The sequence below is a fragment of the Linderina pennispora genome (assembly GCF_002104995.1).
Source record: "Linderina pennispora strain ATCC 12442 chromosome Unknown DL89scaffold_23, whole genome shotgun sequence".
In the NCBI taxonomy this organism is placed as follows: domain Eukaryota; kingdom Fungi; phylum Kickxellomycota; class Kickxellomycetes; order Kickxellales; family Kickxellaceae; genus Linderina; species Linderina pennispora.
In genome coordinates this window covers 35,279-58,080 of record NW_024468271.1, presented here as the reverse complement: position 1 = coordinate 58,080, position 22,802 = coordinate 35,279, and the positions used below count along the sequence as shown (strand labels likewise).

At 57.5% G+C, this 22,802-nt stretch overlaps 6 protein-coding genes across 6 annotated transcripts; 2 read left to right on the top strand and 4 right to left on the bottom strand.

Moving 5' to 3' along the window:
* Positions 1-694: 694 nt before the first annotated feature.
* Positions 695-2,087, bottom strand: DL89DRAFT_286858 (uncharacterized protein; the record flags this gene model as incomplete). The annotated part of the gene is made up of 2 exons (XM_040889892.1): positions 1,898-2,087; positions 695-1,815 (listed from the first exon to the last, which is right to left on the bottom strand). A coding segment is annotated over exon 2 (939 nt), but the record flags the coding sequence as incomplete, so codon positions are not given.
* Positions 2,088-3,406: 1,319 nt separating this feature from the next.
* DL89DRAFT_276074 (putative K, P-type ATPase) lies at positions 3,407-6,409 on the top strand (the record flags this gene model as incomplete). The annotated part of the gene is given in 7 exon segments (XM_040889387.1): positions 3,407-3,492; positions 3,521-4,040; positions 4,069-4,449; positions 4,469-4,816; positions 4,866-4,996; positions 5,019-5,535; positions 5,564-6,409. 7 exon segments carry the CDS (start codon positions 3,407-3,409, stop codon positions 6,407-6,409), a joined length of 2,829 nt encoding a protein of 942 aa, XP_040739787.1.
* DL89DRAFT_270731 (uncharacterized protein) lies at positions 6,332-8,161 on the bottom strand. Its single transcript, XM_040888808.1, has 5 exons — positions 8,049-8,161; positions 7,948-8,011; positions 7,627-7,855; positions 7,588-7,604; positions 6,332-7,481 (listed from the first exon to the last, which is right to left on the bottom strand). Exons 1-5 carry the CDS (start codon positions 8,091-8,093, stop codon positions 6,460-6,462), a joined length of 1,377 nt encoding a protein of 458 aa, XP_040739786.1. The 5' UTR covers positions 8,094-8,161; the 3' UTR covers positions 6,332-6,459.
* A 64-nt stretch (positions 8,162-8,225) lies between these two features.
* DL89DRAFT_310592 (uncharacterized protein) lies at positions 8,226-12,742 on the bottom strand. Its single transcript, XM_040890965.1, has 2 exons — positions 12,551-12,742; positions 8,226-12,521 (listed from the first exon to the last, which is right to left on the bottom strand). The coding sequence occupies exons 1-2, from the start codon at positions 12,707-12,709 to the stop codon at positions 8,310-8,312; spliced, it is 4,371 nt and encodes a 1,456-aa protein (XP_040739785.1). The 5' UTR covers positions 12,710-12,742; the 3' UTR covers positions 8,226-8,309.
* Positions 12,743-15,780: 3,038 nt separating this feature from the next.
* Positions 15,781-16,662, top strand: DL89DRAFT_211195 (family 15 glycosyltransferase; the record flags this gene model as incomplete). The annotated part of the gene is made up of 1 exon (XM_040884198.1): positions 15,781-16,662. A coding segment is annotated over one exon (882 nt), but the record flags the coding sequence as incomplete, so codon positions are not given.
* Positions 16,663-17,564: 902 nt separating this feature from the next.
* On the bottom strand, positions 17,565-22,781 carry DL89DRAFT_270730 (uncharacterized protein). The gene is made up of 12 exons (XM_040888807.1): positions 22,406-22,781; positions 21,089-22,381; positions 20,965-21,048; positions 20,593-20,921; positions 19,802-20,571; positions 19,586-19,781; positions 19,414-19,560; positions 19,083-19,388; positions 19,005-19,061; positions 18,821-18,970; positions 18,246-18,753; positions 17,565-18,217 (listed from the first exon to the last, which is right to left on the bottom strand). Exons 1-12 carry the CDS (start codon positions 22,511-22,513, stop codon positions 17,579-17,581), a joined length of 4,587 nt encoding a protein of 1,528 aa, XP_040739783.1. The 5' UTR covers positions 22,514-22,781; the 3' UTR covers positions 17,565-17,578.
* Between the last annotated feature and the right edge of the window lie 21 nt (positions 22,782-22,802).

Here is a 22,802-nt window from a genome sequence, read left to right as displayed (position 1 = left end):
CTCCACCGTGTGCTGCATTAAATGGTCTACCTCAAGCTCCGAGAACGCGCTGGGCGTGCGCCGGTGGTGGCGGCGTCTGGGCACATGGCCTAGCGAATCCTCCGACATGATCACATTCGCCAACGACATGGCCATCGGGCTCGAATTGAACAGGTCATCGTACAGCGTCCCGGGCCGGGCCTCCACGGCCTCCTGCATGGACTGGCTGCTCATGCGGCTACTGGATGTGCTGATGTCGACTTCCTCGTTGTGGTCGCGCGGCTTGCGGAACAGCTTATTGGGCCGGGCATGGCGGTCCTCGTCGGCCCAGAATTTGAGCAGCGCGTGCTTGGGCTCCAGATCGGGCGTCGACAGGTGCTCGCGGTATCCCTCGAGCTGGTCGAACTGGAAGCTCAAAAGATTCAGCGACCCGTCTGGATTGACCAATGAGTACCGGCTGTGGGTGAACGAGAACGGCCGCGACCCGCTTCCATCCGACATGGCCTGTTCGGCGGGCTCCTGCCACGGGTCCGCAGGGCTCTCCTGCAGATCCGATGCAAGGCTGGCCAGGGCGCTGGAGCTGCTGGCAGAGATCAGGCTGTCCTTTATGTCGCCGACCTGGACCCCGCTGTCGTTGGCGGGCGCCGCAGCCTTGCGGGTCTCCACCAGATGCATCAGATTCTCGAGCTCCTGCCGCCTCCTCCTTGTCGGCCACCTGCTTCAGGTACTGCTGCAGCTTGTCGGCGTTCATCACCACGCTGTGGTACTGCGAGTCAATCAGAACCGGCGACTCGGACGGCTGCTGGGCGGGCTCGAGGGGCGGCTCAAAGGCATTGGTTACGGGTGGCCGCGTTGACATGCGCCGAGTCCGACTCCCCCACGTTCCAGTGACTCGACAGTTGCAGGTGCGCGGGAACGTGTCGAATACCGGCGACCCCGTGATCTGCACATCGAGTCTGCGCAGAGTCTCGGGCACACTACACTGCACGGCGGACGGCGGGCTCTGCGGGGCACTGCCGTCGCCCAGCGGCAAAGTCGTCGACCGGTTGCGCATTGGATACAGCCCGGCAGCGCTCTCCATGGTTTCAGTTGACGTCTGGTGCTCCAACCCGTTGGTCTCGTATGAGCCTTGGGAGCGCAGCGGCGACGTCATCCCGCTGCGCCGCCCGGACCGCGTCGACGCAGCACTGGACCTTCTGGAGACCCGGCCCGATGCCTTGCGGAACAGCGAGTATTTGCGTGCCACCCGCGGGCTCTCGATCCGCTCAGCGCCATATGCTGTGGCGGTCTGCGGGGCGCTCACAGGACTGTGCAGGGGCGTGCCGAACCGGTTCAGACTGTCCGTGCGCTGCTCGTACATTGACCCGCTTGACGCACTATTTACCGCCATGTCGTATTGCGGCTCGCGCCGCACTGCTTCAAAGCTGCCTGCTGCTGTCTTCACTGCCTGCGCGACGCGCTTGAATCCGCCAAACAGGCCCTTTTTGCCCCGCCCAGTGCGCTCGCCCGGGGCCTCGCCGGCCTCTGATATCGCCTGCAGGTGCGGGGGCATATATTCGCCTATTGTCGCCATGCTGCTCTCCCGCGGCGGCGCCCGCCCGGTCTGCGGTGTGTCCATCGAATATGTCCGCCCCGTCAACGGCGTATACGGCATGCCATTAAAGGACGGTGCTGCTGATAATGTGCGCGAGCTGCTGGGCGGCGTCCCTGACACCGATGCCTGCGCTGCCTGCCATGTGCGTTTGCGACGGAAACAGCTGCAACGGCGGCGGCGGCCGAGTTTGCCCAGAAACTGCCCGCCGCCGCATGTCTGCGTTCTGCAGGCTGGTGCGCATTCTAACCCAAACTGAACCTGGAAATGAGCTGCCATGCCAATTTTAACAGTTTTTGCAAAGGAAAGACGCCTGGGTTTGCTTACTCTGTCTCTGTCGCCTTGGGGTTGAGCAGCGCAGCGCGCAGTGCCATATCTGCCCGTCTGGTCGCCAGCCATTATGTTGTAGGTAAGAGGAAAAACAGGGGACTCGCTGTCCAAAAAGTATGCGAAATGAACGAGGGAAAAAAGAGCGTATTAGAAGAATTATAAGAAAAGCCCCCTCACAAGGTGTAACAAGAAGCAAAAAACTGCGCTGAGGGAAAATGCCATTTTCCTACACTTTTCTGCCAGCACGCGCCGCTTGGACAAGTGGGATTTGCTGCCAAGGTGGCGCTAGTAAGTCTCAGGACAATATGGATCAGTTTCCTACCCCCTCTTCTGGAGGATCAGCGAAGCCTGAACAGGGGATCTGTGCTGACACCCTCTTAGGAACCTTTTTTCGGTGCTCGGACGAGCGTCCCATGGCTGTGAATAATGGAACCCAGGACCTATAGATCACGTACAGGCAGCACATCGGAGCTGATCACCTGCATCTACACACCTTTATGGGGACGCGCCAGAAGTAAGCAGAAATGATCAGCCCTACGCTGCTGGGCATTTGTCGTCCCAGATAGCCAGGGTGGCCAGCTGCTTGCAGTGGCTGTGGTCTCCACACCTTGCAAACTCCTGAGTTTTCCTCGGCATTTTGTGAGCTTCCAGTGCATAGGCAGTTCTACTATATCGCTTTCTTTCCCTGCAATGCTTTCTGGCCCGCTAAACAATGCAAATAAAGACATTTGAGACGGAGGTGCAGCAGTAGCTGCTGAGAGGGCATGAAAGCCAGGTCTGCGAGGGCAAATTGGTTTTTTTGGCCGAGCGCTCCTTCACTAGCGGAGCCAAGGCAGGATCGTCGCCCACCACACTGGCCCTCTGACCCCAACAATGTGTGTTGTGGCCCACCCAATGGCTTCTACTTAGATCTTTCTTTGATATCCCCTCTGGAGGGAGAGAAGGCGTGAACAGCAGGTAGGCTATTTTGCTACTCGTGCAGAGATGCAGAGGCGTTCATTTGGAATCTTCAACTGACTGGCTTCTCTATAAAAAGATCGCTGTTTCTATCTGCCGCCGCACAGTTGAGAAGCTTTTCGTATCCTTTTTTCTCAATTTCTTTTTCAGAGAAATTTTTTACTATCACTTTAAGAAAAGCCCAGATCGCGCACAAACAACCGAAAACTACGCAGTAGCTGGACTCCGATTAGATATTGCTTGTATCAGTTCTAGAAGCGAGCCAAAGTTTAATTTTTTTTATAAGGTTGATGAGTATTGTGAAGGCGCAGAGCATCCTGACCACCCATGGAGATTCAAATCGTCGATTCAAGTCCGCCGCTCGCCCGGCGCTCGACCATGCGGCTAGCCAGTGAATTCCGCACGCTCTCGTACCAGCTGACGGAGCCCTCGATTGCTGTGCAGCCAGAGCCGCACCACTGGCGCATGGTCATCCGCGAGCTCCTCAACGAGCTGGTGCCATTGCGGTCGGCGCACCTGCAGCGGCAGTCGGACGAACACCAGCGCGCGATGGCATTGCGCAAAGTGGCCGACCAGCTGCGCTCGCTAAACTACCATCTGGTGTCGGTCAACGACATATACAATCGGTTCAGCACGTCGCCGGTCGTGGGGCTGGAGAAGCAGGCCGGTGGATAGGCGAGTGGCGAAGCAAGGGCGGAATGTGTTTTCGCGCGCATCGCGCAGGATCCCGCAGCGCCTCTTGCGGTGGTTTTTCGGCGGTTTCAACCGGTTCTTGTGGGTGTCGATGATTGTCTTTTGGCTGTGCTGGCGGCCGATCGGTAACCCGCCGCAGGCCGGCAATCTGGCCATGGCCATAGTGATCATTCTGGTCATTATCCTACAGGCGTCGTTCAGCGCATGGCAGGAATGGGTGACCAGACGTGCCATGGATTCGATTGCCGAGATGCTGCCCGCGGAGACGCTGGCATTGCGCGATGGGGAATGGCGGCGGCTGAGCCCGGCTGACTTGGTGCAGGGGGATATAGTGTATTTGCAAATGGGCGATAAGGCGCCAGCGGACATGCGTATAGTGGATGTCTCAATGGACGCCATGTTTGACCGCTCGGCGCTATCAGGCGCACCCGACCCGACCATCGGCACGGTGAACTACACGAACACAAACTACCTGGAGACTCGCAACATGGTGATGCAGGGGGCGAAATGTGACGCAGGGCAACTGTACCGGCGTGGTGGTGGCCACAGGCGATCGCACGGTGATCGGGCGGATTGCCAAGATGATGACACTGAAGAAGCCCGACCGGTCGATTCTGGAGATCGAAGTCCACCGGCTGGTGAACGGCCTGACGACGCTGTCCCTGGTGGTCGGCATCGTGTTCATCATCCTGTGGGCGGTCTGGCTGCGCACGACCTTCCCTGGGTTCATGTCCGTAGCCGACGCATTGGCCAATGGCGTCGGCGTCCTGGTCACCTTTGTGCCGGGCAGTCTGCCCATCTCGTTGACACTGACTTTGACCGCGATTGCCCGGCGCATGCAGCGCCATAATGTGCTGATCAAGAACCTGACCACGGTCGAGACGCTCGGGTCGGTTTCGGTCATTTGCTGCGAGAAAGACCGGCACCCTGACGCAGCGTCCGCGTCAATGTTGTGCATGTAGCTGTGGCCGACCAGGAAATGACCGTCGGGGAGCTGCTCCGATCTGCCCTTCAACGCTGGTCACCCGGCTGTACGAATCCGCAGCACTCTGCAATGCAGCCGAATTCGAGGAATCCTCAGACACTCAGCCATTGCTGGAGCGCCCGGCCATAGGCGATGCCACCGACGCAGCGCTTCTGCGGTTCTCGGCGCACATCCATCCGGAACCACCCACGCACCAGATCCTGTTCCGGATCCCCTTCAACATCCGCAACCGCTGGCAGCTATCCGTCTGCAAGCCGCTGGATGGTTCGCCCTTCGTTCTGGTTCAATGGGGCGCCCGAGGAACTGCTGATGCACTGCACGTCCATCCAGGACTCCCGCGGCGAGATTGTCGAGCTGACCGACAAGCTGCGGAGGCAGATGCAGGAGCGACAGAGAACGTGGGCCGAGCAGGGCGAGCGCGTGTTGATGCTGTGTCGCCGCGACTACGGAGCAGAGAATCCGTTCGCCAGCCATTGAGGATAGCCCGTCGCGCATGTACCAGGCAGCGCAGATGTGCATGAAACAGGGGCTGTGCTGCGTGGGTCTGGTGGGGATGGTGGATCCGCCGCGTCGTGAAATCCCAGGCGTGGTCGATACGTTCCGGGCGGCGGGTGTGCGCGTCTACATGGTGACTGGCGACTATGCGGCGACAGCGGCGGTGGTGGCCCGGCAATGCCGCATCATCACGGGCATGGTAACCGACACCATCGACGATGTAATGCGGCAGGTGGACCAGCCCTCATCCACATCTCACTGCTCATGCAAGTCGTCAATGTGTAGCGAGAAGCGCTGCTCGCACTCGCTGGTGGTGTCGGGGCCGGAGCTGAAGATGCTGCGCAGCGAGCACTGGGACGTGATGGAGACATACGAGGAGATTGTGTTTGCAAGAATCACGCCCGAGCAGAAACTGCAGGTGGTCGAGGAGTTGGCCAGACGCGATCACTATGTGGCGGTGACTGGCGATGACGTCAACGATCTGCCGGCTATGCGCGCGGCTCAGGTGGCTGTGGCCATGGGCAACGGCTCAGAGGTGGCCAAAGGAGGCGGCCGACATGGTCCTGCTGGACAACAACTTCTCGTCGATCGTCGTGGCCATCGAGTGCGGCCGGCTGGTGTTTGTCAATCTGAAAAAGGTCATCATTTACCTCTTGCCGATGACCAACCTCAGCGAGATCGTGCCATCGCTGCTTAATGTCGTTTTGGGCCTGCCCATCCCGCTGTCGACGTTCCTGATGCTGGTAATCAACACGGTGACTGACGTCTGGGCGTCGATTAATCTGATCAACGAGGAGCCCGAGAGCGACCTGCTTCTGCATCCGCCACGCAACCCGAAGCGCGAGGGCCTGGTCAACGTGCGGTTTTTCCTGCAGGCGTACGGGTTCATCGGGCTGTGGCAGACGTTCAGCGGACACTTCATGTTCTTTTTGTGCATATATCTGCGGGCCGGAATTGCGCCCAAGGACGTGTTCCTGGCGTTCAACAAGTGGACCGACGGGTACATGGGCAAGTCGCAGGCGGAGCTCTCGGAGATCGTGCGGGTGGCAGGCAGCGCCCATTTCTTTACCCTGGTGGTGATGCAGTGGGGCAACATGTTTGTTGCGCGCACACGCACCCTGGGGTTCTTTCAGCAGAACCCATTCCGCGGCACCAAGCGCAACCCGCAGCTGCTTATTGCAATCCCAATCTCCATTGCCGTCGCGCTGCTTGTCAATGAGGTCGGCTGGTTCAACCGCATCTTCTTGACCGGCCGCATCCCGGTCGAGTTCTTCTTCCTCCCGATCCCGTTCGCTCTGTTCCTGATTGTGCTCGACGAGACACGCAAGATGATCGTGCGGCGATACCCGACCAGCCTCGTCGCCCGACTGGCGTGGTAAAAACACCTCCATTTTATTCAAGTAGTTGCTGCTAAATAAATCCCTCCAGCTTAGCTAAACTGCCTGCGCAGATTCTCGATGTCTACCCAGATCGGTGCGATGTCAATGGGCACGCCCTTCAGGTTCTCCAGCGCCTGCTTGACCTCAGGCGCCAGCACACCGTACTTTTCCCTGAACGCCACGGCGCGCTCCTTGTCGCCATTGCCCTGGATCATCATGATCTCATGCGTCAGCTCCTCCACCGCCGCGCCGATCTTCTCCATGTCAACCGCAAACTTGCCCGCCGAATACACAAACCCGCCCTTTTCCAGCAAGAAGCTCAGCTGCATGGCCTGGCCGAGCCCATGGGCCTCCGCCAGTCCGAAGCGCACCGACCGGAATGCCGATGCCAGATACGTGGTGTAGAACTCGCGCATCGAAATGTCATCAACGACGCCGCGGTCCACCAGCAGCCGCGCGGCAAACAAGCCCGTGATGTCCGCCTTGGCCTCCTCGAACGCCGAGTGCAGCTCCTGCAGCCGGCTGCGCACTGTCGCCCCGCTGGTGTCGCGGTGCGGGCCGTTCGAGTGCGCGACCTCGTGCATGAGCACGTGGGTGAAGAAGGCTGGGAATGTCACGTAATCCAGATCCGCCTTGCTCAGCACCTCCTGAGCAATCGGCCGCAGCACGCTGGCCACCTTGCCCTCCTGCACGTTCTTGATCATGGTCAGCTTGGAGCCCGCGCGCTCAATCGCCTCCTCGTCGTTGGGCAGATTATACGCCGCCGTCATCGGCACCGCCGTGTCGCCGCCATAGTACACCTGGTTGACCACCACGATTGGCGGCGCCACCAGCTCCTTGTTGCGGTACGAGTCCGGGATCGGCAGGTTCTTCTCGACCAGCTCCAGGCTGCTGGTGAACTTGTCCAGCAGCTGCGTAGCAGCAAAGTCGCGCACATGCACCATTGACTCGAAGAACGCCTTGGACGAGAACAGCTCGTCCTCGTACGTCTCGTAGGGCCCCACAGCGGCCTCCAGCGCGCTGGTGTGGTTGATTTTCAGCCACGACACCTCCGAGTCCAGGTACCTTGTTGCTCAGGAACGCCTTGCCGCGCATGCGCAGGAACTCGCCAAAGCTCTTATCGCTGACCAGCGTGCTTGCCTCCTGCATCAGCCTGGCCGCCGGCGCCAGGAACTCACGGTACTCGTCCGCATATCTACTGAGCACCAGCCCTGCACTTTTTATCTCTTTTCACGACATCGTAGAACCCCTTGGCGCGCGCCTTGTCTTCTTCGCTAAGCGTTCCGAGCCACAGTTCAAACTCCTTCTTATCCATGTCTTCCGGATACACATTGGCCGTGATTGGCTTGGCTGCAGCGCCCGGCACAAACACCTCGTTGTCGAGGCTGCGGTCCCACGGCCCACGGAACAGCTCGAACAGTGTCGCCAGGATCTTTTGCCTCCTCGCTATCTGCTTTGCCTGCTTGCAGCTTCTGCCGCATCGCCGGAGCGCCTGCCCAGATCTGCTTAAAGTACGCAGCGTTGAGCAGGTCCGAGACGATCTGCCAGCTTCACCAGTGCGCGCTTGTCGCCCTCGGTCAGGTGCGAGAGGTCGGCGCGCAGCTCCGTCGGCCTTGTAGTTGGACAGACGCTGCTTGACCGTGAGCCCGCTGGAGGACGCAGTGGAGAGGTTGCTGGTGACCATGAGGACGGACGTGACGAGTGCGAATGTCTTTCGGAGTGGCTGTAGCCCAAGCGCAAGGGGGTTGAAATTCGAAAGTGTGGAAAACATAAGAGACAAAGAGTGGTGGGGGGGTGGGAATTTGGGGGGTGGGAATTTGGGGGGTGGGAATAGGGAGATTTTTATATAATGACAAACAGAAAAATACGATTGTTCTCGGCAGGAGAGAGCAGAATGTGATTATTTGGTTTGCGTCATGAATGCATGACGTGAGAAAAAAATATCCCTCAGAGCTTGAGCTTGAGCCTCCTGCAGCGGGCGCTTCCTGCGGAGCCATGTGCGCACCGGCCCGTAAACAACCACAGTCTGCCACGCATTGGTTGCCACCACATTGCCGATCGAATACACCCACAGCTTCCACTTGAAATCAGAAGGCAAGATGTTGTGCCCATCCACCGCATTGTACTTTTCGATCTCCCACCCTGGCCGCCCATATCCCATCCCGACCAGCTTGTCTGGGTCGCCGCAGTTGAGCCGGAACGTACACGACAGCCTGCTGGGCGGTGCCAGCTGCGCATACGAAATCATGATAATTAGCCCCGCCCACACCGCTATCAAGCTTGGGTTGTGGAACCACGGCTTCCGGTGCACATACCCGTAGTTGACCAGGAATCCGTTGTTGATGAACATGTACATGATCAGGTATGTCATCATGGCCGCCTCGTAGTTGTCACCCAGCAGCCACCATTTCAGCACGTTCGTGTTTGATGCGTCAAACTCGTGGCACCGGAACCACGGCTGCCTGAATAGCCACACCCACGCGCCCACAATAAACACCCAGTTGATGACAACGACACCAATAACTGACGACATGATCTCGGGGCCCAATATCCGTGCCGTAGGGCGGAACGGCGAGAGCCTCTTGGCCGGTGGCAGGAACGTGACCGTGATGGCCATGCTGGTAGCCACCAGGGCATCGATTATCATCCAGATGGGCTGCGACATGCTCAGCGCGAAATAAAAACTCACCAGCTTGGTCATTGTCATCGTGGTGCCATACAGAATCAGTGCGCGATAGTTGCTGAAGCTGCTAGCCAGGCCGGCTCTGCCCTGGAGCAAGAGCTCTACACACGAGTGCACTGACCGGTTGCTAGACGAGAACGGCGATACAATCGATGCCTCGGCATCCGACAGTGCCAGACCAACATGGGCCGCTCGCAATGCCCCGCAGTCGTTGCCACCGTCACCACACATAGCCGTGATACCGTGGGCCATGTGCTGCTGCACGCACCGCACCTTGTCGTTGGGCTTCATGCGCGCAAAAATGCGCGTGTTGAGCAGAATTTCTGCCAGTCCGCCGGTCGATTCCAGGTGCTGGAAGGCAGCGCTGGTCAGGGCTAGCTCTGTGGTCGGATATCCGTCGCTGCCAAGCTCGGTCAATAAAGGTCGAATGTCGGCCACCTCCTCGTCAGTATCGACGTCAGTCCACACCAGCATATGCGTTTTCTTGTCCATGTCGCCAAGCAGGACCTTGCTGTTGGCTGGCACCATGCCGCACTGCCTCGCAATGTACACGCCAGTAAGCGCAGTGTCACCGGTGACCATGACCGTGCGAGTGGACCCGTGCTTGAGCTCAGCAATAGCATCAGATGTGTCGTTCTTGAGCAGGTTCTTGAACACCAGCAGGCCGATCAGATCGCAGTTGCTCTCGATCTTGTCCTGGGTCAGATCCTTGAGCCCTTCCAGAGTCACATCCAGCTGCTTGTGCGCAATCGACAGAACATAGCAGCCCTCGCGCGCCAGCCCAGCACAAGTCCTGTCATAATCCAATGGCACGGAAGCGCTGTTTGAGACCTGCTTGATGCGCTCAAACGAGCCCTTGACAAAGACATGCAGTTTGCCAGTCATCTCATCCATGACAACGACTGACATCGACGCACGGGCATGGACAAACTCGAAGCGGCGGACGACATGCAGCTTGCCCAAGGACGAGCCACCAGCAGGGATGATAGTGTCAAGGTACTTGGGGGCTGGATCGATCGTAGAGTTCGACGCACGGAACTGCTCGATGTCGACAGGGTTGCCGATCAGCTGCCCATTAAGATCGGTAACAGCATGGCAGCTGGCAACGGCTTGCTGGAACAAAACACTGGTGTTAGACAAGGCATTCTCAAATCCCTGGAAGGCATTGCCATCCACGCACTGGCCGCCGTAGAATTCCAGACCCTCCTTGGTCAGAGTGCCGGTCTTGTCGAAGCAGAATATCTGCACTTTGCCGGCCATCATGATGCGCTGCGGGTCGACACAGAATATGCGCTTCTTCTTCAGCCGATATGCCGCCATCGACTGGCCTGCAACCAGACCAGCAGGCAGTAGCGGCGATACAGCCTGCAGCATGCAAAAGTTTCCGTAAAAGAACACCGCTGTCGGCGACCCCTTGTACAGATATATCGCCATGCCCATGCAGAATAGCGCGTAGACGATCAGAATACTGAACACTACCTTGAGCTGCTCGTTGAAAATAAACGACAGCGGCTGCGGGAACAGGATCTTGCGCACTAGCTTACCCTTGTCGGAAGCCGTGCCGGTGCGGTGCACCAGCCCAAGCACGTGTTGGTCGGCCAAAATGTCGCCAGCCGATTTCTCGATCGCCTGCGCCTGGCTGATCACTGTGCCAGCATACAGCTGGTTGTTCTTGTTGGCCTCAATGTTGAACAGCGTGTCATCATTACGCAGCGGGAACTTGCGCACGGGCAGGGGCTCGCCAGTCAGCGATGACTCGTTGACGACAGCATTTCCAGAAATCAGAATGCAGTCGCATGACATGTGCATACCGGTAGTTAGCTGGATGACGTCGCCTGGGACAAGATCGCGTGACGATGCCTGCACCCAGTCGCCGTTGCGACGCACATTCACTTGGTCGTCCTGCTCAGCCATGCGCTTGAGCCGCTCCTCAGACAGCTTGCGCACAACAGTACTGAATGTCATCGCCAGCAGCACAATCCCCAGATCGACAATGCCCGCCTGCCAGTAAAAGTCATAGATGAACAGCAAGAGCGCCAGAAGCTGGTACAATGCAATGAAGCTGGTGACCTCGCGCAGGAATGCAAAGAACCAGTTGGGAACCGACACCTCAATGAAGTTTTGCCCGACCAGTTCCATCCGATACTCGGCCTCTGCCGTCGATAGGCCAGGGCTGTTGGCGACAAGGTCGCTGTTCGTGGCTCCCAGATCAAAAGTGTACGGTGTGTACTCGCCAGTGGTCTGGTCAAGCACAAAGCGAGTGCACTGGTATGTAAAGTACTTGCGGCCATGCGCGGTAATGTGCTGCCGCGATGTATTTACCGACCACGTCCAGCCCAAATGGTGCTTCAGTATGTTGGCTACCCGGCGCACATTGTCGACCAAGAAGCTGCGCTCGTTTTGCAGCATTATCTGCGAGTCAATCTTGCGCTCAACACATACAAATGTGCCCTCCGCTGGTGCTGTCTTGATGCGGAAGAAGTTGCGCAGGCGGTGACGGAACACATTGCAGGTCACAACCATGAACACATACAGGCACCACATCACGATGAATGTCTGGTTGCCGAGCGTGCAGTCCCCCAGCGAAAGAACACAGGCTGCTCCAGGAGCGATCCCCGGTACACTGCCGTAAAAATCTGCTGAAAGCGCCAATAGGTAGCCGAGCCAAACTACGCCCAGCGCCAGCAGTCCCCAGTTCATCGCTGTGCCAAAGACGTTGTTGCGATAGCCGCTCAGACGAATATTGCTGCTGCTGAATTCGCCTCCCTGATGATCGCCAACCGCAACCTTCAGTGCCTTGGTGTCGATGTTGGTCCCCGAATCGCTTGGACTAGCCCTGCTGTCGAGTGCACTAGTTATATTATGCTCGCTGAGTAGCTTTACTGCATACCAGATACCGAGCAATCCGACGTAACCGAGCAGAATCGTGAACACACCTATCCACATGGGTTCGCGGAATGTATACATGAGCTGCGGCTCCTTCGGGCACTGGACCCAGACGCCCCGTACGCCAGACTCGTCGCGTGTGCGCCGCGGCCACTGGTTTCCCCAGATACCAAAGCTGCTTGGGTTGCTGATCTGCGCATCGGCATTGCATGCATCCCGGACCTGGTTCGTCGCGTTCCACAGGTGCAGCTGCGAAATAGTTACATTTTTAAGCAATGGACATGGAATCAGATCCCTTGCCGCTGCCGGCACAGCACTGGGTCTCCAGCTGCAGGTACATGGGTTAGCCATGTTGACGTCGGCAGTGCATGAGTCATGACACAGGCCGTCATGGCATAGCACCTGGTTATCAGGGCATGCCACGGGACGCGGACATTCGGCGAGATCATAAACACAGATTGCGGGACAGGGTCTGTTCTGGTTCAGCTGCGCCGGGCACAGATCACCATTGGCTTGATACTTGTTAACTACAACGTCAAGTAGCTATTAATACATTGTTATACTGAACACACCTGGTCTGCGCATAATGATGCTGGTGCTTTACCTGTATTCCACATGGGCTTGGCTGAGGTGGCCATAGCAATTGCGAGGAATATGAGCATGTAGACATTAATCCCAGCCACTGCTCTGCTTGGCCAGTCGCCATTATTTAGATATCGGTGGAAATACATGCTATTAAGAGTACAAATTAAAATCAATTCGGGGGAAACCTCGAATAAAGAGGATGATGCACAGGCTGAAAGGAGCAAAGTGGCCACCATGCTTCGGTTTTATAGACTACTTCTCTAGCTGCAGCCGCTGACACATTCCCAACGGTACTCACAAAGCACCAGCATCGTTGCAAGGCGCATCACTGTGCGCATTTCCCTGCAACTAGGGTATGCTTCCAGGTAAAAGAAAAAATGACTACTCTCAGCGCCAATGGCGCCACTGCATGTCGTGGAATAGTGGATTAGCATTGCAGTTTCTTTGTCGAAAGACTGCGCGATTTGGGGACGGATTGCCCAGCTTGCTGCAGCCATCGCCATGTCAGGCAGTGATGCTGACATCTCTAAGCAATCTGACTAGTCGAATTATTAGATGGCATCCCGCCTACTCGGTGCCAACCAATGTGACCGCTAGAAATCAGCATACCCCTACCATTTGAGGGCAAGACGAAATACGCTGATACGCTGAGCCATTATTGTGACTTGGTATATAATGGTTCGTCGCAGCAGAAGTAGACCCTAACTTACTTGAGAAGTAAATTGCTATATGCAAGCGGCAAGGATCCTCAACAGTAGGTCTCTCTTGAAGACACCCATTTATATAATAGTATGCGGTTTTACCTGGTGTCTGGCAATTTCTTGTTGTCAGTCATGATATGAGCCAGTCGCATCTCTGTAAGATTTGATGGTCTAAAGGTGTCCATCTGTCTGCAAGAGCGCTTCTGATTGGCTAAATCGATTCACGCTTCTCTGAGCCCCACCACAGGAATGCGTGACTCGTCTTGCAAGCACACAGTACTTTGCTTTCTCACACAGGCCCTCTCTCGCACACACGTTCATTTTTCACGTTATGCTAGCACCAGACGGCTTTGGGCGCTCGAAATGACCACCATCAAGAACCTGTACAAGGGATATTATATGCCTGGGCAGAGTGCGCAATGCAGAGCAGAGTAGGCTACAGGTATCAGCAGTCCTCACCTCAATTTGAGACATGCAGTGTTTGGTTCCGATAGAGGTGTGCTCACATTAAGGCTAGCAGGCTTTTAGTAGGACATGTGGTATATGCCTCATATGCCTTTGGGCCTAGTTCTAATGGTAGCCACGTTCCATTCGTATTTTATGAAAACTGTTGACCAGTGGGCCAACACCCCCATCAGATGCACTTCTGTTCACCTTGGGATTTCATATTGATTCATGTATAATACTAAGAGGGTGTGTTCCGTAGTGCAGAGTAACTGAATGATAACACTGCTTTCGGACGAAGCATATATTATTTTGGCAAATGTGGAGAAAATGGCAGCTGATCCAGTACGCTGGCTGAGGGTACAGCATGGTGAATCTCCATGAAAAAGTAATTTAGGAAATGAAATACACACATGTTGGCAGGAGAAATGTCTTGCCAAAGAACCATGATAAATTCCAGGACTATCCCAGCGAGTAGAGCTCTGCTGAGCACTGGGTAAGGCCTAGTAGAGCCATATAAAATACACACCCGTGAGTCCGATGAAGTTTTTCAAGCAGAACACAATATTTCTTTCGTTTTTAATACTTGATTCAACACCCAAATCCAAATCCGTGTGGTCACCGACCGCAATACACCCTGGCGTTGAGCCCAGGCCACAGCTGTGCATCAGAAACCTGAGTGCAGTGGCGACGACTCACTCAAAACATATAGCAAGGCAGAGCCACTGCAGAACACCAGAGCCTCCTATACTCGACCAACCGAATGATTTTGCAAGCAGGTCATGATGCACTGCAAGAGGGCACATCTCACCTGCTCGATCTCGATCTTACCACACACAGAGCACCCAACTGCTGTCCGCAATAGCGAGCCAAAGCAGAAATGTCAGCACTAGCCACATTCCTGACCTACCTATCACCAAGAGTAGGTTCTTTAAACTTTTGGCCTGGCTCAGCAAAGGATTCGTGTATCGCTTTAATGCCATGCAACAAGCTATCTAGTCTGTTTCTGTATCGGCCGCGAGCAATCCGCACCGATGAACCTGTTTCAGCCTCCATGCCTGACCAGCAATGACTGGCTTGAATCGCGAGTGCGGGACAGCTGGTATAACAGGGTGCAGGAAAATATATTGTGTCACACTGATAAAAGATGCAACTAGTCTGTATATCACATTTCGTGTGACAATACCAACCACGTACGATCTGCCATACACATATACCATCGGCATGTGCAGGCTGACCCGGCTCCGGTGCATTGGCAGTAATGGGTGCGGAGAGGGCGCTGTCGGCCATTGCTACTGCGTCCCCGACGTCAGCTTGGCGTTGGCGCTTCACTGCATTATCGGGCTCTGCGGCTATGTCGGGCTGGCGCTTTCGCGGTGCATGAGCGGCAAATGAGGACATGGCGAATTATAAAAGTACAGGTATGCACCGGTTGGGCTAATGCGAGGACGAGCGAAGAGGAGAGGCACGAGCCAGTGCTGCCCGCAAGAGGAAAGTTGTTTAGGCATAGTGGGATCGCTGCGACTGATGATCAGCATCGCGCTCGATGATTGAGCTGACGTCTATGCCAGCTCGAGAGCCAAGAATGCTGGCCCAAATGCGGTGGCTACTGCTGCCGCCAGCCCACCCCTGCTACTACTGCCACTAGCCTGCCCAGCAGTGGTCTATAAGACCAGAGCAGCCTGCTTGGTGCAGCACCGGATGCAGCCCATCTGTCCAGTATCCCCGCCCTTTTGCTCGTTTTCACATAGAATTGCCCAGCCATGTTTGTGCCCAGGACAACCAGCTCACGATACCGCCGCGCCATCCTCAAATACCTCCCAACACTCGTAATCGGCATCCTGGCAGGGTACATTGCTGGCACACGGAACCTGACTCTGCAGGAAATCAGCCAGATAAAGTACGAGCTGTCGCAGCCGGCACCCCAGCCTGCGTGTGCGCCAGTCGATCTCGCCCACAACACTGCCGAGGAGGCAGAGCAGATCTACGACGACTACGACGCCGATGAGGGCGAGGACCATGCCAGCGAACAAGAAATCCTCGACCAGTACCACCCCCACGGCCAGAAGCCGGTCAAGGCTGCGCTGGTCGCACTGGTGCGCAACACCGACCTGCTCGGCATGCGGCAGACGATCCGGCAGATCGAGGACCGCTTCAACTCGCGCTTCAACTACCCATACATATTCCTCAACGATGTGCCGTTCACAGAGGAGTTCAAGGCAGGCGTCCGCATCCTGACCAGCGCCAACGTGTCGTTTGGCGAGCTCGACAGCGAGAGCTGGGGCATGCCTGAGTGGATCGACCGCGAGCGCTTTGAGGTGGTAAAGAGGACTGCGCGCTACCCGCACGGCGGCAGCGACAGCTACCGCAAGATGTGTCGGTTCCAGAGCGGGTTCATCCACAAGCACCCGCTGCTGGCCGACCTCGAGTTCTACTGGCGCATCGAGCCCGACGTCGAGTTCTTCTGCGACCAGGAGTACGACCCGTTCGTGTACATGAAGGAGAACGGGCTCAAGTACGGCTGGGTTATTGGCATGACCGAGTTCATGGACACGGTGGCGACGCTGTGGAACACGACCATGGGCTTTATCGCCGAGCACCCAGGCATGGTGAGCCCCGCCAACCTGAAGCGCTGGCTGCTGGACGATGCCGGCAACTACAACGGCTGCCACTTCTGGACAAACTTTGAGATCGTCGACCTGTCGTTCTACCGGTCGCCCGAGTACGAGGCGTACTTCCAGCATCTGGATCGCGCGGGCGGGTTCTTCTACGAGCGGTGGGGCGATGCGCCGGTGCATTCGATTGCTGCAGCCCTGTTCCTCAACGCCTCGCAGACGCACTGGTTCGAGGACATCGGATATTTCCACCCGGCGGTGGCAAAGTGTCCGTCGGGCTCAAACATTCGCAGCAAGTGCGTGTGCGATCCGCAGCGCTCCTTTGTCGAGAAGAGCTACTGCATTGTGCGCTACAAGGAGTCGAAGCAGATGGTGCTGGACCCAGAGGCGACCGAGCCTGTTCACACGGGACCTGTGTACATGGCGGTGCCGGTGGTGGGCTAGAATGGACGGCGGCCGTGCTAATTGTTCCACTGACCACAAATAAAAAGACGCTTGGCACTGGGTCCTATTACCACCGCAGGCTGGTTGTCGACGGCATATCATGCGCAGCGGCGGAAGCGGCGCACATTGTCTGTGCGGTGGCTAATTGATGCTGGCGGTTTATGACTGTCGCGCCCAGCGCAATAATGAAGGCACGGCAGCGTTGGGTCGTGCGAGGCAAGCAGACCTTGGTCCAATCCGGCAATCCAGCCATTCCAGAAACCGCGTGCAGCAGATGCAGATACGCATCCGCATTCTATCACACTGGCAGTTCATGCTGGCGCAAGCCTTGGCCAAACAGAGCCCCAGGCAGGCAGGCAGGCAGGCTTGGGAGCCAGACAGCCGCGCAACGAGGTGCAAGAAAAACAGGGATTCCAGCCGACACCAAGCACACAGCCACGAAAAGAAAGCCAGCAGCCCTACCCTCCCCCGTCCCTCCTCCTGCCGCTGTGCATGCTGCAGACTCCAGGGCTGCTGCTCTCTTCTCTCTTTGCCCTTTAACTTTCTCGACTTTTTGACTCATCAGCATGGCTATCGACGCTACCAGGAACCCCGCCATGTCGCTTGCACGCGACCCCCAGCCAAACATGACCAAGATAATTACACCGCTGCCTGCTCCTCTCGATATTGTTGCACCAGCTGTGTAGGACTAGCCGCCTCTTTCAGCAGCACTTCATGGATGGCCATATCTGCAATAGTTGTACTTGTAATTCTTGGTTGACACAGCATGGTGTCCACATTAATATTTATTTCACAGGCCTATATGCATAAGTTATTGGTGAGCGGTATCCGAGCCCTGCTGGAAAATAGACATGGCAGTGTTTTTGCCGCGGGCAATGGCAGGAATCTGCTCAACGCCAAATACCATCATATCGGTGGTATACCGGTATGCAGAGCTGAAGGTCCCCTGCGGCATACTCGAGGTTGTAGTCGACGGTGTGCCTTGCTGCAGCGGCATGCTGCCCATCGGCGATGACTGCGCCGACGGGACATTGGGACCAACATGCATGCCTTGGTTATTCTTTTTGAGTGGCAGATCCACGGATGAGCCGTCGGTCTCGGTGGTAGTTATTGAGGCACGACCTTGGTCCATGCCCAGGCCAGCTAATGAAGCCGACAAGGTCGAAGACATGGAGGTGCCGCGGCTGCTGTGGCCGCTAACAGACTGGGACTGAGGTGTCGCTGCCTGCGAGTCTGTGGCTGGTGGCGATGGCGACAAACAAGGTTCGAATGCGCTGGCCAGGCTCGACGGCGAGTTGTCAATGGACACTTTACCAAGGCACCTCGAATACTCGTCACCGGTGGTGCCACCGAAGCACACAGGTGCTCTCAGCTGCGAGGGGATTGGCTGGCGCTGAAACGAGTGTGTGGCAGGGTTGGTTGGAGAGTCGACGGGGGCTTCGGCCACTTCCTCAACTAGGAGAGACGACGCAGTGTACAAACTTTTCGGGGCTCCCAGATCGAGGCGGCGACGGGCTGTGCTCCCGGTTCTCGAGCGAATCGGCTGACTGCCGTACCGACTTACGCAGGCTGTGCTTGATTCGCGAAACCAGACCATCATCCTCGTCGTCCGCATCCAGGGCCATGGACAAATCGAAAGCCGGCGGCGGCGGCGACCCCATGCGCTTCTCGCGGGGCGCCGATATGCCCAGCGGCGAAAGGCTGTTGACATCCTCGTGTTCGATGCCACGCGCACTCGCTGCTGCTGCAGCTCGCTCATCATGCAACTGCGCAACCTGCGGGTTGATGAGGCGGATGTTTTCGAGCAAGCGGAGCTCATCTGGGAAGCGCACCCTCTTGCGCGTGGACTGCGACGACTTTGGGTGCCGGGGCATGCTGCCGCTCTTTGATGACGGCGGCGTGACGGCAGTGCTGGCAAGCTTTGCCTCATCGACAATGACAGGCAGGGTCGAGCTGCGGCCAGCCTTGAGCAGCGGGCTGCCAATGCTTCCTAGCCAGACTGGAGTCCAGCGAATCCTCACGCGTGTCGGGTGTCTCAGAGTTCGCGAAGAACATGTCGCCACCGCTGACAGCAAACGAAGATGCCACCGATGCAATGTTGTGCAGCCGCGTCGGCTTCGACCGCCTCGAGCGGCCAGCCTTCAGGATGCCGCCGGTCTTGTTTGCCTGGGGCGTCAGGTGCTGCAGATCAATTGGCGGCATTCTTGAGCGGCGTTCCACTGCGCGGGCCCAGAGACCCATTGCGGTTGCTGGCTGCTGGCTGGAAGACCGATTCAGAGCTGGAACTCTCACGGCTCCGGCCGTGTTAGGCGGACGGACCATGCGAGCAGGCGACTTGCTGATAGGATGACGTTGATGATGTCACTGAGGTGATTGAGCAGCGGCGGGCACGTTGTTGTCTCGGAGAAGTTGTGAGCGAAGCCGAATTGTGGCTGGCTCCCTTGATTTCTGGCGATAGCAATGGATCCATGGCAGTGGTCTCGGGCAAGGACACCGAAGCTGGCTTCATGTCGACAGTCCCAGAAGATGGAGACAGCGTCGGCTCGCCCGCGGGCGGGGAAAACGACCTTGACAGCAGGTCCTTGACCAGGTCCATGGAATCCGAGTCCGTTTTCGGCAACCTCTTGATCGAAAAGCGTTGGCGACGGCGGGTTATCACCAGCTGCTGCTTGCATCCCACCAAGAGCACCGGCCAGTGCGTAGTTGATCTCACGAGGGTCCATGCTGATTGAGCGACGGCTGAGAGCCTGCGCTGGGTTCTGCTTCTTCGTCAGCGCGTAGTACCGATTGGCGCTCGGCACACCCTGGCCGTCAGCACCAAATTCCTGATGATGAGCCCTCGTCTAGCTCAGGGGACGTGTATGAATCAGGACTCGTAGCGCGGTTCAATGGGTGCTCAGTGCGGCGTGGGCTCGGGTCATTGGTAGTGTTGCCGCCAGAGCGGGCTTCCTCCAGACGCCGGCGACGCCCCTCCATAACGATGTTGATTTCAGAGCTGACCCGGCGCATCGTGCCTTCCAGACAGCCCCAGGACGCGAGTTCTGCACTGTATTCGCAATCAGCTGCAGCGCATCAAAACGCTGGATGATCGACTTGTAGCGCTCCTCGAGAACCTCCTCCGAGTCAATGTCAAGCTGCTGGCGCGGGGACTTTTTCGACGGGGACGGTGACCCAGCGGCACAGGACCCTTTTAGAGGCGAAGCCAAGGCAGCCGGAGACAGCGGCTCTTGCTCGCCGCCGAGGCCCATCATAGCACGCTTCTGGCGACGGCTCTCCATGCGCGCATCGACCTCCATCTGCTCGCGTTCAATATCTGCTGCTCCATCAAATGCGAACCCGCTATCATCGACCGTATCGGACGCACCAAAGTCAGCGGCAAATGGCGGTGGTGGCAACGGAATCTGTGGTGGTGGCGGCGGCGGCTTTGTGCCAGCGCTCCCTGGCGTTGATGCTGCCAGCGGCGATCCGTTGTCGGCCACATGTTCGGCTGCTTCGCAATGCAGGGCCTCAGAGTACGACTTGTCCAAGAATGTCCACTCGTCGATGCTGTTCTGCTGATCTACTGCTCCAGGAGACCCCTTGTGGCCGCTAGCAATTTTCTTCACGCGCTTGGCGTGCTGAACGAACCTGCCCTCGGTTGTCTTGACCCAGCCGCTGAGACGGCGCAAAACGCCAGCCTTGTCGTCATTGGGCGATACTGAGACGCTGGCTGAGCCTGAGGGCGCACTGGCGTAGGCCAGGGACGAAGACTCCGACGACTGGGTGCTAGGCGTGGATGTCAGAGAGCGGGTGTGGCCAGACGATCTGTTCCCCTTCAGGACTAACGGGAACGGAGCCGGCGGCTGACGGCGAAGCTTGGCAGTCAACGAGAACGACCTCTGGTGCGAGGATTTTTCTGTGCTCTCAGAACTGGCTTCCGCCTGATACTGGGCCTGTCCTTCTGACGACGTAGAAACATTCGACGACGATCCAGCAGCAGCATGCGAAATTGGGGACAGCAGTGCCGGTGGCAATTGCACAGCGGACGGCATCTCACTAGGACGAGCACCAAAAGTAAAGCCGGGAATCGGCATCTGATCGGGCTTCACCTCGGACCGCCTGGGGTTCCTTGGCGAAGCAGCCCACGACCGGATATCACTACGGCGACGACGGATCTGTCCGCTGCTGCTGCAAACTCGAAGCGCTTGATCCATCAACTAGCTCGAGCGCCGCCTGCTCCATGTCCCCTTTCCCATTCTCTGCTGCGCGCAGCTTCTCTTCAAGCACACGGATGCGGTCTGCCTGGACCGCTGCCAGAGGACCGGAATGACTCAGGGGCCACGCCAAAGCGGATAGAAACGCTGCCCGACTGCGTAAGTGTATCCGAGTCCTTCAGGTCCTCGAGCGGGCACATGTTGAAAGTTTGTGATGATGAGCTCTGGCCCCACACATTGCAAGACTCATTTCTGAACCGCGACAGTGCCGACGATTCCGACTCGCAATCGCTGTCAGAAACCTTGGCTAAGCCGACGCTGACAGTGAACGTGCCGTCGATATTCTCGCAGCCATCGATGCGGTTAACCACTACCGACAGGCACTGCGTACCGAGGCGGCTGCGGCTGCGGCGAATCTCCAGCTGCCAGACAACACCGTGTGCTGAGATTGCATCGCTGACTACACGCACATGCCCGCGCTTGCGGCCGAGCTCCATGACATCTGGCACTTCAACGCTGGCGTAGTGCCAGGCGGGCATCACCTCCTCTTCGATCCGGGCTACTTTGGGCAGCGGCTCTTCCCAGTCAATTGGCCGTGCCTGCTCGGATATCGACAGCAGCTCGAGAATTTGCTCGCGCTCAGCAACAGTTTGCGCCGGAGACAGCTCCTCGACCATCATCTGCACCATCTTCAGCGTTTCGTCTAGATCATCGCGCCACGCAGCACACTCGGCAATCCGCTCCTCCAGTGACGACTGCGCGTCGCGGAACGCGGTCTCGACTCGCTCGGTATCGCGCAGCAGCTGCTCATCCATGGCCACCTGGGCCTGCGAGTACGAGTCGGCCAGCTCGCTAACTGCCGAGTCCAGCAGGGCATTTCGATGCCGCGTATCCTTCAGATGATTTACAAGCTTCACTTGCATGAGCTCGATCGCCTCGAATGTATCGTCGTAGGCAGCTGCCAGCTTGGTGATGGCGTGCGAGTGGTGGGCGGTGCCTGTGGGAACATCGATGCTTGTGTCAATGCAGAGTTCGCAAATAGCCAGTTCGCACGACTCGCACCAGTAGTCATTGCGCATGCCTGGGTGTACTGAACACCGGTCACTCTGCATAACTGTGCCGATATTCTCGGCGATCTGCGACGCCCGGGTCGCTGGGCTGTATATTTCAGGGCTCGATGCGCTGGGCGCGGCCTGTGTTGGCGGCGACTGGCTGAGCGCTGGCGGCGAGAACGAGAAAGACGTGGACTCTGGGCCAACCATGGCCGTAGCAACAGTAACTACGGTGGGGTCGGGAACAATGGTGGGCTTTGTAATCGGCTTGAGTGTAGTGCGTTTGCCTGGCTCATTTGCAGCCCGGTCGTCGGTCAGCGTGTAATTTGACGCCGGCGACGCCACCGTCGCCTCCTGCGGCGAGCCAGCCTTTGCCAAGCGCTTCAGCGACACTGCCACCTGCTCTCCATTGAACGTGCCGCTCGAATGCGCGCTGCCAGCGTTGGCCGACGACACCTGTGGGCGAAATCGCTGTTTGCCAGAGTGTTTAAATGGACGCATTTCAGACAAATTGGGGGAAACCGGTGGGGAGAAAAAAGGCAGAGAGAGGACAGAGAGTGGTGGGTGAGTAAGACTAAGGTATACGGGGCCATCAGAGAGAGATTTTTTGTTGTTTTTTCGCCCTCTGCCGCCAGCTGCCGGAGGGCTCAGGCAGATGCGCGAGAGGCTCGCATGCAGCAGCGGATCGACAGTGCTAGGGCTCGCGGGAGCGGCATCTGCGAGTGGTGTGTGCTGGTGGCCATCGCTGCGGCTGTCGGTGTTGGAGCACATCCGACACAGCAGCAGGAAC

What these genes read in the sequence shown, in the direction of transcription:
- DL89DRAFT_270731 (XM_040888808.1), bottom strand. Translation starts at nt 8,093, where the DNA reads ATGGTCACCAGCAACCTCTCCACTGCGTCCTCCAGCGGGCTCACG. An exon ending in CGTCCTCCAGCGGGCTCACG is followed by an intron (nt 8,012 to 8,048) that starts GTCAAGCAGCGT and finishes AGGCCGACGGAG; the next exon opens with CTGCGCGCCGACCTCTCGCA. An exon ending in ACTGGTGAAGCTGGCAGATC is followed by an intron (nt 7,856 to 7,947) that starts GTCTCGGACCTG and finishes CAAAGCAGATAG; the next exon opens with CGAGGAGGCAAAAGATCCTG.
- DL89DRAFT_310592 (XM_040890965.1), bottom strand. Translation starts at nt 12,709, where the DNA reads ATGTATTTCCACCGATATCTAAATAATGGCGACTGGCCAAGCAGAGCA. An exon ending in CATCATTATGCGCAGACCAG is followed by an intron (nt 12,522 to 12,550) that starts GTGTGTTCAGTA and finishes ATGTATTAATAG; the next exon opens with CTACTTGACGTTGTAGTTAA.
- DL89DRAFT_270730 (XM_040888807.1), bottom strand. Translation starts at nt 22,513, where the DNA reads ATGCGTCCATTTAAACACTCTGGCAAACAGCGATTTCGCCCACAGGTG. An exon ending in AGCAGGCGGCGCTCGAGCTA is followed by an intron (nt 20,922 to 20,964) that starts GTTGATGGATCA and finishes AGCAGCGGACAG; the next exon opens with ATCCGTCGTCGCCGTAGTGA. An exon ending in GGCTCATCATCAGGAATTTG is followed by an intron (nt 19,561 to 19,585) that starts GTGCTGACGGCC and finishes GGGTGTGCCGAG; the next exon opens with CGCCAATCGGTACTACGCGC.